The sequence below is a fragment of the Rhinoderma darwinii genome, chromosome 1 (genome assembly GCF_050947455.1).
Source record: "Rhinoderma darwinii isolate aRhiDar2 chromosome 1, aRhiDar2.hap1, whole genome shotgun sequence".
Taxonomy (NCBI): Eukaryota; Metazoa; Chordata; class Amphibia; order Anura; family Rhinodermatidae; genus Rhinoderma; species Rhinoderma darwinii.
In genome coordinates, this window is record NC_134687.1 from 31,756,835 (window position 1) to 31,770,595 (window position 13,761).

The 13,761-nt window shown below is 43.6% G+C and overlaps 1 protein-coding gene across 2 annotated transcripts in view; it reads right to left on the reverse strand.

The window, feature by feature from the left end:
- ZFYVE28 (zinc finger FYVE-type containing 28) overlaps positions 1-13,761 on the reverse strand; it is a 193,105-nt gene that overhangs the window by 46,791 nt on the left and 132,553 nt on the right. For both annotated transcript variants that reach the window (XM_075857121.1, XM_075857113.1), the window contains exon 8: positions 1,659-3,014. In XM_075857121.1, the coding sequence (XP_075713236.1) occupies positions 1,659-3,014 (1,356 nt within the window). The remainder of the gene's footprint in view (positions 1-1,658; positions 3,015-13,761) is intronic.

The window sequence follows — 13,761 nt, forward strand, 5'->3', positions numbered from 1 at the left end:
AATATAAATAGCACTATAGTCATTATCTCAGGCAACACACATTAGGTACACCTATGGTGGGTGACCTATGCCATGGGGGGGGGGCCTTCCTCCTACATACTGTGCAACACTCTGTTCAACAAAGACATGGGCAAGAGTTATGGTGGCAAAGTGTCCCCCTAGGGCGTAATAAAAATAAGCTCCTGTTCAGCAGTCCCCTGTTGGTGAAGACAAGAGCTGGTTGGGTAAATTACCTCTCTAATCACTAAGCCTATTGAATGTAGAAGTGATCCAAAGGAAAAAGTACTAGGAGCCGGCTGCCATGGTTCAGAACTGAAGAAAGGCTGCAGCTTTTTATTTCTCTACTTTAACCATGTTGTGGAAATGCTCGGTCAAATAATCTTAAAAGTGTAGCTAAACGTTTGACAAACTTCTGACATGTCATGGTGACGTGTCAGGAGTTTGGATTGGTGGGGGTCCGAGCACTGAGACCCCCACTAATTGCTAGAACGAAGCAGCTGAAGTGCTCGTGTGAGAACTCCGCTACTTCGTGTCTGTTCGGCTATTTCCGGAAATAAATGTATCGGTGTACGGACTCAATAGAAAGTCTATGACCCCGTACTCCGATACATCGGCTTTCCGGGAAAAGCTGAACAGACCCGAAGCAGCTGAGCGCTCTTTAACTTAACAAGCTTGGAGCTGGGCGGCACTGGTCAATAGCTGCATGATATAGCATCTCGCTGCAAGGATTCATCAGGAAAATGCCATTACTGACCGTAATACGGAGAGGCTTGCAGAAAGCGATGGTAACGGAGCTGCCTGGAACTCCTGTCCCACGGAGAAAGGGAAAGAAAGAGTTCTTACTGCAGGAATCCTGGCTCCATCAATTGTTTAAAGTTTAAGATGGAGGCCTATGAATCACAAGACGATGTTTCAGGTAGCCTGGCACCCATGAGACCTTACGATACTGCATCCTGGTTTTGGTGGCCATACACTTAAAATAAATGTCAGCCGAACCTGCCAGCTCCTGGCAAATAAATGTCAGCTCCGAACCTGTTAGTCACATGCCACTAAGCCTCCTGTCAGCTCCAGATGGACAACCATGGACCTACCGAGTGGCCTTGATCAGAGCCGACAGGAGATGAAGAGACAGTGCTTTCCTAGCGCCACTGCCACGTCGTTCTTGAGGTGGATGGTGCTACAGCAGCAGGACTTTGCGTGGCATATACTAGCAATATGCCACCAATGTCTATGCGGAGACAACGTCTCTAAGATAGATATATATGATTGGAATATATAATCTCCAATGATCTCACATCATTACATCTCACATCATAACTTCTAATTTTGTGTCTAGAATTCAGCATGGGCACTTTTCATGCAACCTATGGTCAGTATTGGTATACGTACAAACATCCCTACAGAGGCATCCTATGATTGTGATGAGATTTAAGTAAAACAACAAAATCACCCGAAGTCTCCCACCCGGAGATCCATTACGTGGGCACATTACTTGAATAAGCTGTGAACTGGTACAGAAGTCAAGCAGACAATACAGATACACCAAGATATGGGACTACTTTTGGAAAGAAGTTTCATTTTGAACATATTTTGATGCATTACGTTAAATGATAAGATGAGTAGAAAAACAAAAAGAAACAAAAATAAAAGCTCCTTACCTGGTAATAGATCTGGTTTCGTCCTTCGCCACAGTTTCAGAGCTGGTTCCCTCGGTTCTTTGTGATGGTCCTTTCTCACTTTCCCTCTTTTTCCTTTTCTGATCCCTTTTTAGCGGAGGACTTGAGATCCCCGAGGTCTCCTCGGAGTCGCTGTCTGTCCCTAGCTGCGAGATGGAGTTGTGTGTCAGGCACTTGGAGGAATGAATGTGTGTTTGTTCCGGTCTGACCGAGTCTCTCTCTAATAACAAAACAGGAGGATTTTCCATTTTTAACTCTTTAGCAGACAAGGGGCACTCCGGTCTTTCTAAATGGCCCATTTCTTTGGACTTTATTAAGCTATAGGAAGCATTTATAACTTTCCCCGAGGAGTTCAGATTTCTTAAATTGTCTAGGCCATCTTCTCTAGCGTCTTCGTAGCTCCCGCAACACACACAAGAATTAATTAAACAGTTAGTGGCTGCTATACTAAGTTTATTAGCCTCTTCGTCATCGTTGCTGGTAAGCGGGTCTGAGGGAACGGGGAGCCGGCTGCTGGCTAAATCCGGTGACCTTTCCGGGGACACCGGAGTGGAGAGAGATTTAGGGTTAAAAATTACAGTTGCAGAAATCTTCATCCCACCAGTTCTGTGAGCAATGATTTCTGCAGTCTCCGCATCGTCACCACTCGCATCCCAACCGTTGAGGTATATCTGTGAATCCGATACTTCTAGACAACTGCAAGAGTTCTGGAGGGAACCGCTTGCCATGAGTATTTTACTCCCATCAATGTTGTTATTATTGCTTAAATCACTTTCTACATCCTTCAAGAGATCGATAGTGTCCATATCCCTATTTTGCACAACGGTTTCCGGGCATTGAGGCAACTGCTTGGGATTGTAACAGGAACTGTTGACCCATGCTACCGTGGTCTCAGAGGTCCTTTGTCTAGAAAGACCCTCCAGTGCTCCATCAAGATCTTCCATGAAAAAAACCCTATCCTCCTCATCATTGAGGTGATCTCGAGGACGTCTGCTGGGGGAGGCCTCGGTGCTAGAAGTAGTAGCCCTGTGAGCAGGTGACTGACAGACACTTGGTGGAGATAGTAAAGAAGACATTTCATCACCTACTCTATGAACCATCATATTTAGCTGCTCAAGCTCCTGTTCATCATACTGCATAGAGCAAGCCAGTTCAACCTCCGTGTTTTCAGCTTTCGGTGAAAGTGGATCTTCCGTAGGTAAGGCAGCGACTATGACCGGAGAGATCGCCGAGGGCACTTCTGGGTCTGTCCGGACTGGAAACTCCACATCTTGTGATATGCAAAGATTTCTTTCTAGAGTGTGCAGCTCTTCCTCCGTTAATGTCTGAAGAAGATCTCTGCAAAGAGGTCAACAGAGAGAACAACAATTTAGTCAGGAACGAAGCGCTTACCACTTCGCCACAAATATATAACAACCTTATATGCCACTTTCGTTTTTTATACTAATCGAAGACCTCGAAAAATGCATAGAAACATAAAACACATGAAATGTCATCAGTAAATGATCGGTGGGGGTCCGACACCTGGACCCTGCACCGATCAAGCCGCTCCGTCTGCCACCGGATGTTTTGAAGGGTATGCAGTAGTTGGAGTCGGAAGCAAATGGCTGTGGTCACGAATACTGCAGCTCGACCGCTATTACAAGTGAATAGGAGCAGAGCTGCAGTTTTGCAGAACGGCCGCTATGCAGTGGTCAGAGCCATCTGCTTCCGGCTCCAACTACTGCATACCCCTCAAAACATCCGGCGCCCAGAGGCAGACGGAGCGGCTGATCGGTGCAAGTCCGGGTGTCGGACCCCCACCGATCAAATACTGATGACTTATCCTGTGGATAGGTCATCATTTGTACGGACGAGGAAAACCCCTCTAAAGTTTCTGTTCTTTAAAAAAATAAACATTTTTGGTCAAGACAACTACAAAAAAAAATTAAAATCGAACTTTTATTTAGAAGTCTGTTGTGAAAAATAAATACATCTGGAGTAACAACTGCTAATAAGGCAACAGAGGTTCACACAGAGTTTTTTGCAGGAGGAAAATTCCTCCTGCAAAAACTGCTCCAGTAGGTTTTTGCACAGTGGTTTCTGACTGATTGAAATGGGGTTTTGGAGGCGGAAACCGCCTCAAGATGGGTTATAATGCTTCTTACCGCGACGCAGTTTTTTTACTCGCGGTAAAAAAACTCGTCCAACTCCCATTGAAATCAATGGGAGGCATTTTCGGGCGGTTTTTGAGGAGTTTTTTGGCACGATTTCCGCATCAAAAAACTCGTCGAAAAACTCAGTGTGAACAGGGCCTTAGGAGGAAAGAGCCAAGTAAATTCTCCTAAATTTCTACATAACCAGTGTGTCATCTGATAAACAACTACTCCATAGCAGTGAACATACACATACTATCATTATATAGATGCACGCACATACACCACATCCATACAGGTATATATATATATATATATATATATATATATAAAAACATCTTGAGAACTGCATAATTTAGATGCCATATGTTCCGTTCTTAGATGTGATAATCTGCAGAGAAAAAAATGACATCTCTATTAATGGAATTTCTATATCTCCTGACAATTAGCAAGGATAGATCTTTAAACGGTATCGCTATCATTTCACAGCCTAAGGAAGAAAAATGACTACGGCAATACCAGCGTGATAGATAGAAAACAAAAAAAAAACCTTGTGATGATCACTTCTGATGGATTCTTCTATTTTAATTTCAGTCCACAAGTATGGACCACGTCCCATAATGATAGCCAAAGTGGCTCCATAAACAACGGTAGCTTACTGCCCTTCATAAACAATAGTGGCAGTAAAGTACCCTGCATAAACAGTGCCAGCAGAGTGCCCCCCTATAGTGCAAGCAGAAAACTTACTTTAGAGACTATGGAAACCTTTGGTGCCTTTTTCTGTTATTGTCATGTAATGTATATATTTTAGGGCACTATCCACTTTAGTAATATACTTTGTAGAAACATTTTCTTCCGCTCAAGTGCTGCAGCTTCTATGTATCCACTGTACATAGAAGCTGCAGAACGTTGCTTTGAGGCGAAACCAGATCAACTTTGATTTTTATCAGTATTCGGGTTAGATGAGCGATGTCAGAGGCACACAGGATACGCCCGCTGTCAGCCAAGCCATCAGATGAGCCCACTGACTGAATCGGCTAACAGCAGGGGTTTTGCACAGAGGATACATAAAAGCTGCAGCGCTGAAACAGAGCAAGACTTAACTATTAGTATATTACAAAAGTAAATAGTATCCCAAAATACATACATTTCATAAACCTCTTTCCGCATTTGGAGGTAACTGTACATCCATTTTAGCGGTGCCTTGCCGACATACTGCAGGAAAGGCCGAGATCGGAGTGAACAGCATCTAAGGGGTTAAACTACTGAGATTTGAGGTGTCAATAGCGACCTTGCATCTAGGTGGTTAGACAGTGAGGGAGGTTGCCCTGTCACCCATCGGCACCCCGTGAGACGAACAAGGGGCGCCGATGGATTGCTATGGCTGCCTAGCTGTATGCCTATGCTGCCTGTTTGTTACTAACAGGAAATAATGCTTTAGGCCCCATGCACACGACCGTAAAAAACCTCAGTTTTTGCGGACCGCAATTGCGGTCCGCAAAAACGGAGCCATTCACTTTCATTGAACACTGACACCTTTCCGTAGCACTATGCAAGGGTGTCAGTGGCGTGGAAATGTTCCGGGAATTATGGAACATGTCCGTTCTTTCGCATTTTGCGGCCCGTGCTCCCATACTTTGTATGGGAGCACGGCCCGAAAATGCGGCTGTCAGTCAGCGCCCGGCCGTGCCCGCAATCGCAGGCCGTGATTGTGGGCACGGTCGTGTGCATGGGGCCTTAGTAGAAGTATGCCAAAATATAAGATCACAAATCAAAAGAATCACATTGTGAAGTCCCCTAATGCAACTACAAAATAAATTAAATAAAGTTTAATAAAGTTAATTAAAAAGTGTTCACAAAAAAACCCATAACTTAACATGTTATTTATCCTGCATGGTAACAGCGCAACATTAACAAAAAAAAAAAGTAACGCTCTACCAATTTTGTTACAGCTCGTTTGGGTTTTCCCATGAGACATTTATGACATGTGCGGTTTTCGTAACTTCTGACATTTGGACCGTCACCGAACAGCAAGTTGTGGCATAATCTAGGTATATCACATCAAACGACGTATTCACATGCACCAAATTAGGTAATAAAAAAAGCCCCAAAAATCTGCACACTAAATGGTCAGAAAACCTCTTTAATTCCTGAAATTTTACCAAAATTGTTTCTATCGGTCATCTGCACAGGCGTAACGCTTCCTTCGTTCGATGTGGATGTACAATACGCAGGCGCTATATAAAGGGTAATAACTGAACACAGAAAACTCTTCTGCTCCGGAGGGAATTTGTTTTTCAGCATTTTCCCTATCACAACTAATTCTCTGAAAACAAAAGCAATAAAGATCCGAAAATAAAAGGTGCAACAATCACACAAACAGCGGCGTCTGCAAATGTCTCGCTGGCATTTAAAAATGTCTGACATATGTTAATGCATCAAAAAGCTATTAGTTTCTCAGAGAATGTGCAAATAGAGGAAAACTGGGAGAACAAGGCAGCAAATGCACACAGGTCAGATGTTCAACTTGGTGGGAACATAAAAAAAGTTTTTACGCTGAGAAAGGTATCAGCGGTATAGTAGACATTGCTCGGCTCACGGAGCAGCCGGAGGTTTACCGTTCATTAGCTCAAAGGTGAAGCAATAATAAGGGTAGTTACAAAAATCACGACCAAACCAGAACATCAATATTTTAATCTTTGGGGTCAGACTCTCAGCCCCTCGGCCAAACAGGTGGTGAATATAAATGAAGAGGCCAGCGCCATACATATGGTTGTGGCGGTGTATGGTACTACAGCTCCGTCTAATTTAAAGAGAACCTACCAGCTCCTGTCTGTTTTAGTAAATAATTGTATTTTCCATAAAGTAATGATTCTTGAGCAACTTTTTTTAAACTCTGCATTGTACTTTCCCTCTGTTATTCTTCCTACAAATTAATAAAATGGACAACTGGGTGCTGAGGGCGTGTCCCTACATAGCCTGACCATGTCCAATCAGTGTTGTGAGACTGTAGGGACACACCCCTTTAACAAGGGAAATGGTAACACCCAGTTGTCAAATTATTCACACATTTCTAAGAGGAATAACAGAGGAATGGCACAACACCGAGTTCTTAGATGCAGTGCTCCAGAACTGTCATTTTATGTACATGTTTTCACTAAAACATACATATCAGAAGAGCTGACAGATCCTCTTCAAGAGAATGGGACAGAGCTGCAGTACCAAGCACGGCCACAAAAGTTTGCACAGTGTTGACCTCTGCATTTGGCAGAGGTGCCAGGTGTCGGACCCCCACTGATAAAATACTGATGGGCAATCAAAAAGCTTTGTGACTAGTATTACCCAAAATTCAAACTGTACGAATGGAGTGGTGTGACCTGTTCCTGGTGGACGCTGCTTTAGCGTAAATCTCCATGATGCTTGGGATTAAGAGGTCAGGTAATGTGTCCGTATGTTTTTGGACCATGTAAGGGTCTGTTCATATTTGCGTTCAGCGGTTCCGTCAGCATTTGCTTTACTGGGCGACACCAAGAATAGCAATCTGCCACACTATTTTTACTGTCCAAATTACCAGAACCCTGATGACCTCCATTAACCCTTTAGTGACCTGTCTATTTTGGGCCTTAATGGAGCGATTTCTTAAGTTTTGTGATCGTCGCAATTCAAAAGTCGTAACTTTTTTATTTTTCTGTAGACAAAGCGAATTTTTTTATTAGCACTATTTTCAGTACATATAATTTATTGATTAACTTATTTACTTTTTGGGGGGTAATGGAAAAACATGACCATTTATGCAGTTTACCGCATGGTATAAATAACTACAGTATTCTGCGAGTTGTTGAGATTACGCGGATACTAAAATTTAGTTTTAGATTTTTTTTAAATGTTTTACTAAACAATAAAAACACTTTCTTTAAAAGGTATTTGTTTTCGTGTCACTATATAGAGAAATAACTTCATATTTCCAGCTACGTAACTCTAGGAGGGTTTATTTTTTGGGAGACGACGTGCCGTTTTCATTAGTACGATTTTGAGGTAGAAATTACTTTTTGATCGATTTCTGCTTCACTTTTTGGAAGGCAGGAAAAACAGAAAACCGCAATTCTGGCATTGTTCTTTCTTTTACGTAAATTACTGTGATGGTTAAATAACGTAATTGTTTTGCAGTTCTGGTCGTTACGAATGCGGCAATACCGATTATGTGTAGCTTTTTAATAAAAATGTTAGAATAAAAGCATTTCGTAATTGAAAATTTTTTCTTAGGATTTTTAATTGATCTAATAACTTTATTAAAAAAAAATATTTTTTATTTTTTTTTTTAGTCCCACTGGGGGACTTTATTGTGAAATTATTTGATTGCTTTTACAATACTTCTGTATTGCAGTATAATATGCGGAGTGTGTAAAACCTCATGCACACAACCGTTTTTGCGGCTGCAATTTATACGCATAAATTGCGGACCCATTCTTTTCTATGGCTCCGTGCACACAACCGTCATTTACACAGATCGGTGCGGGGGTGGGGAGGGGGGCGTAAATCCAGACTGCAAAAACTCAGGACAAGTAATTTTTCGGTCCGTATTCACTAATACTGGTAAATTGGTGTGGATCCGTGAATCCGGATGACACGTATTCACAAAGAGTTTTTTTTGAGGTCCTATGGACCGCAACGGACCCGTGGTTTTGAGGCCCAATTTAGTCGCGTGCATGAGGCACAAAAAAAAATCACTATTAGGCTGTGCCTTTGGCAGGGCCTAATAGGCATACAATGTTGGCAGACCGGAGGGCCTTAATTAGGCCTCTGGCTGCCATGAAAACCATCCGTATCCCGCAATTGCGTCGCAGTGATGCCGATGCGGTAAAAAAAAAGCCTGCTCTCTTTAAAACCACTTACATTCCAGGGTCAATAACTACGGCATCTAAGGGGTTAAACAGGCAGGATAGAGGGTAACTTCAATCCCGCACGTTCGAACAGAATATTTAGACAGCCCGACACCTGCTCTAGTCGGCACAAGAGACCCGTGCCGGGCATATGTCACAGCACCTTGAAAAGGCAGCTCAGTGGCACCGCTGTGAAAAAACATATTGGCGGTCATTAAGAGGAGAAAGGCAATGGGGGTCTGTCTGTATTTGCCGGCATCGGGCATGGCTGTCATGACTCCATTATAAACAAAAGCCATGATGTAACGTATTTGGTATTTATCCAACAGTTGACCCGAAGCCGCAAGATTCTAATGCTTGATAAACACATTGACACGCTCTGTCAGACATGCACAGCAAACAGAATGCTAATAACACATAGTAAGGCCTCATGCACACGACCGTAAAAACACCCGTTATTGCGGGTCGTTATTACGACCCGCAATAACGGGCTCATAGGCTTCTGTTAGCCACGGGTACCTTCCCGTTTGCTCACGGGAAGGTACCCGTGCCGTTAAAAAAGATAGAACATGCCCTATTTCATGCCGTAATAACGGCACGGGCATCCCATAGAAGTCTATGGGGCTCCCGTAATCATGGGTGGCTCCGTGTGTTCACCCGTGATTACGGGAGCGTTGCGAGGTGAGGCGAGGTCAGGGGACTACCCGGTCTGCAGGCCACAGCCCAGTGGCGTAACTACCGCCGGGACTACAATGAAAACTATGGCAGAGCGGGGAGGTATCTCCCCGCTCTGCCATAAACAAAAGACATGTATCCCCTATCCTGTAAAAAATAAAAATAAAAGACGTTCATACTTACCGACAACTTCCTGCTTCTCCAGTCCGGTCTCCCGCCCGTTGCCTTGGTGACGCGTCCCTCTCGACATCCGGGCCGACGTCCTGGATGACGTTTCAGGCCATGTGACCGCTGCAGCCAATCACAGGTCAATCACAGGCTGCAGCGGTCACATGGACTGCCGCGTCATCCAGGGATGTCGGGCTGGATGTGAAGAGAGGGACGCGTCACCAAGACAACGGCCGGTAAGTATGAATTTCTTTAACTTTTATTACAGAAAAGGCTGTCCCTTCTCTCTATCCTGCACTGATAGAGAGAAGGGGCTGCCGATTAGTGCAGTGCTATTTTGCTGCCAAAAACGTGCTCGTAAATACGGGTGGAATACGTGTGACACCGGACCCATATTTACGAGCACGGGTTCGTAAATACTGGTGCAAAACGGGTGGAATACGTGTGACACCGGACCCGTATTTACGCCAGTATTTACGGGTGTGAAAAAATACGGTCGTGTGCATGAGGCCTAATGATTATAGCACCAGTGGAACAATAAAAGATGGTCGTTTTATGAAATCCGTATATGAAGAAAAATGCAAATGAAGTTGATTAGCAGAGCTCACAAAAATAACCGGCTGGGAAATCTGGAGAACAGCAGCCGCCTTTCTGATCTACCGAGGCTTTAAGGCTGGAGAGTAAGAGGGTCACCGACAGCTATCACATCAAGATCTCCACTCCCTGGGAAATGAAATGATACGGCGCCTCGTCTTAATGGTTCTCATTTGTTATTTGTCATAATGAGAAATATAAGAAATCAGTCACCCGTGAGCTGGAGTAATTACCAAACCGGAGCGGAGGAGTTTGTTATTGAAAATAGACGAGATGGAGGCAGGACTTAAACTCCATGCAGATGCTACCGACTGCACAAAGATAATAGTGTACCTAATATTGGAAAATAAAAATCACCATCCCCTCTTAGACAGCTGTAGATGTGTTTTAGATGTAATGCAGCCGGAACTTTGGTGTGTAACCTGCAGATTTGGGGTCTTTTTCCTTGCCTGTGTGGATTCTGTAAACGTACATCTTCTCTTTCTATACCTGCTGAGTGGACAGGCTATCCCTGGTGTGATATGAGTTGTCTTGTGTGCTCTGAGCGAATCAGACATCTCCCCCTTGCTGCTCCTCCTCCCCTCTCACAGCATGCAGTCCCAAAGACACACAAAGAAATACTGCTGCTGCATCTCCCGGTCTCCAATTTTTCTATTATACTAGATGGGCTTTCTGGTGACTGAGAAGGTTCTCCAATATGAACAAAAAGATATATATTATATATATATATATATAAAATATCTCCTTGTCGTGGCAGGTGGGCTCACACAATTTGATCAAAATATACGCTAAGAACCTCCCTATTGTAAGTAGATTTAGCAGTAATGCATATTTATTTATATTTAGTGGCATTCGTTTTCTTGTGTGCTGTGTGAGGGCCCCATGCACACGACCGTAAAAAACCCCCGCAAAAATGGACCCATTCACTTTCACTGAACGCGGACACCTTTCCTTAGCGCTACGGATGGGGGTCCGTGCCGTAGAAATGTTCAGAAAATTATGGAACATGTCCGTTCTTTTGCATTTTGCGTGCCGTGCTCCCATATTTTGTATGGGAGCAGGGCCCGAAAATGGGGGTGGCAGTCGGCGGCCGGCGGGCACAGCAGACTGCGTCCGGCCGTGCCTGCAATTGCGGGCCGTGATTGCGGGCACGGTCGTGTGCATGGGGCCTCAATTTGCAGTCACAGGCTTTCTTGCACCTGCATACACGTTTTCTTTTATTTTGTTGGATTGTGCTATTCAAGTTTTTGTGTTGATAGAGAATATCTATCTACACACACACAAAATATATTTTTTTTTTTGTTATGATAGACAATGCAGTTGTACCGTGATTTTTGTTGTTTTTGCCAGAATTTTGCAAAAACTGGAAAAAAAAGGTGATACGAGTAGAAGTGATAAGATAAATACTAGAATACTTTGTGAATTTTTAAATTCCGGACCTGCAAAAGCTGCCAGAAGTATATGGCATTTATAATCTTTAAAGTGGCTACAAGTTTGAGATTGTTTTTTTCTACCACATCAATTTTTTAAAAGGCAAAATACTGTATAATAAAAAAAAAAAAATCAAAATTCACGTACTTACAATCTTTTTGTTAGAAGGACTCCCTGGCGATAAACTGATCACAGGGTGTCCTGCTGCTTGGGACCTTCAGCGATCAGATGTTATACGTGTGAAAAACAGGTAGCAAGTGTTGAATTTTCCTGCAGCGCCACCACAGGACAAATTGCACAGTTCCTATTGAAATCAATGGGCTGTCTATGTAATGCGGTGTTACACCGGGTCCTCCAGAGAGGGAGATGCTCTTTTTAGTTGTTCTCTGTTTCGGCTGACAGGAGAGTCCTGAATAGGTGACCCCCTCTATTAACTAGAAATCTCTAATAAAAGGTTTTTAAAATTAGGTTCTCCAAAAAAGACAACCCCTTTACAGTTTGCCGCCCCTTTTTTGTTGAGGTATTATAGGATATTCAGAGACAATAAAGAAACTTTTTCCTAAAAACACCAACCAGCTTAGAAAAGTTTTTTTTTTTAAGGATACCTATTTTTATTAAACACGTATCTACACTGCGTTACTCATTAAGAATGCAGACTTAGTCGGCCCCTTTACCCCCGGTGAGGGAGTTTGGGGGTGCAGCTAGTAGAATGGAGCAAAAGGGCGTTCAATCATAATTAACATGCCGAGAATGACGGCTCCGAGCAGGGGTGCTGTGTAGAAAATTAGCTCCAATTAGGCGACACCAGTATTTTCAGAATGCTTTCGGCTGAATTAGTTTGACTTAATCCCAAGGTATTATCTCGCCATCGCACAAGTAATCAAAAGCAGCATATCATTATCAGGAGGCAACGAGGAGCTTAAATATTCTACTTGCCTGCTCCAGCAGAGACCTTCCCAAAGTGTCTCCAAAAACCATTTGTTACCGCTATGAATTAATTTGTGCATGATCACAATGACTGAAATGCCAGGCAAATACCAGCTAAGTGCACACTCACTAGGGACGATCAATGTGCCCCAGGTGGAAAGCTGGCATGAGGCCGTGGTCACACTTTCTGCTATGGACTGCAAACGCACCACAATGCCCCCGATTCTGTAATAAGCTTATCCCGCTAGGCACCAGTGACTTATTTCTATCCCAGCCGGCACCAGAGCTAAGTTTCCACACTAGGGGGCACACTAATATACATGCAATTATTTCAGTTGTTGCCCATTGACCCTGGATTTTGACCAACTATGCAACCGCTCTGATCCCCCTGTATATTGCACTGGTGAAAACCAGACGTAGAAATCCAGTACATTTTTCTGACTGCGAATATGTTGGCGCCACCTGTACTGCGTTTGACTTCTGACCCTGCTTAACAACGACTGAGACTGCACCAAAACCGCAGCATGAGAAGCCGGATTATGGGTAAAGAACCTTCAGAAAGGCAGTGGATATTATACTTTTCTTTCTTAATTGAAGCAAGTCCCTACTATTCAATCTTCTGGCCTTGTGAATCCCGTATATTGCAGTTTTAGGCTATGTCCATACGGCGAACCAAAAACGGACGTAAAATACAGAGCTGTTTTCAAGCGAATACAGCCCCTGATTTTCAGCCGTTCTTGGAGCTGTTTTTCTATTAAGTCAATGGAAAACGGCTCCAAAAAATGGCTCAAGAAGTGACACGCACTTCTTTTTACGGGGCGTCTTTTTAGGCGCCGTTTTTTTAAAATGAGGCGTAAAAAAACGCCCCGTCGGGAACAGAACGCCGTATTTCCCATTGGAATCAATGGCCAGATGTTTGTAGGTGTTCTGCTTCCGATTTTTCAGCCGTTTTTCGGGACGTTTACATCCCGAAAAACGGCTGAAATTCGCCCATGTGAACATACCCTCAGAGGGAAGATTTACATCTATGGCCCATCTTTACACCTTGCTCTGTTCGTACTGCGCTCGGGGTTTACGCAGGCATATGAGTCTGAAAGTGACGCTGAACGTAAGCCCCAGACGTACGCACCGGTATGAAATACTGACCTGGTTGCCCATCTCAGTCAACAGTGCAGCTTTCATTTTAGCAAAAAACAACAAGAAATGAAACGTGACCTCAGATTGGTTGCTAGGGACAACAAGGCCTCTCTTAGGCACCATGTACATGACCGTATT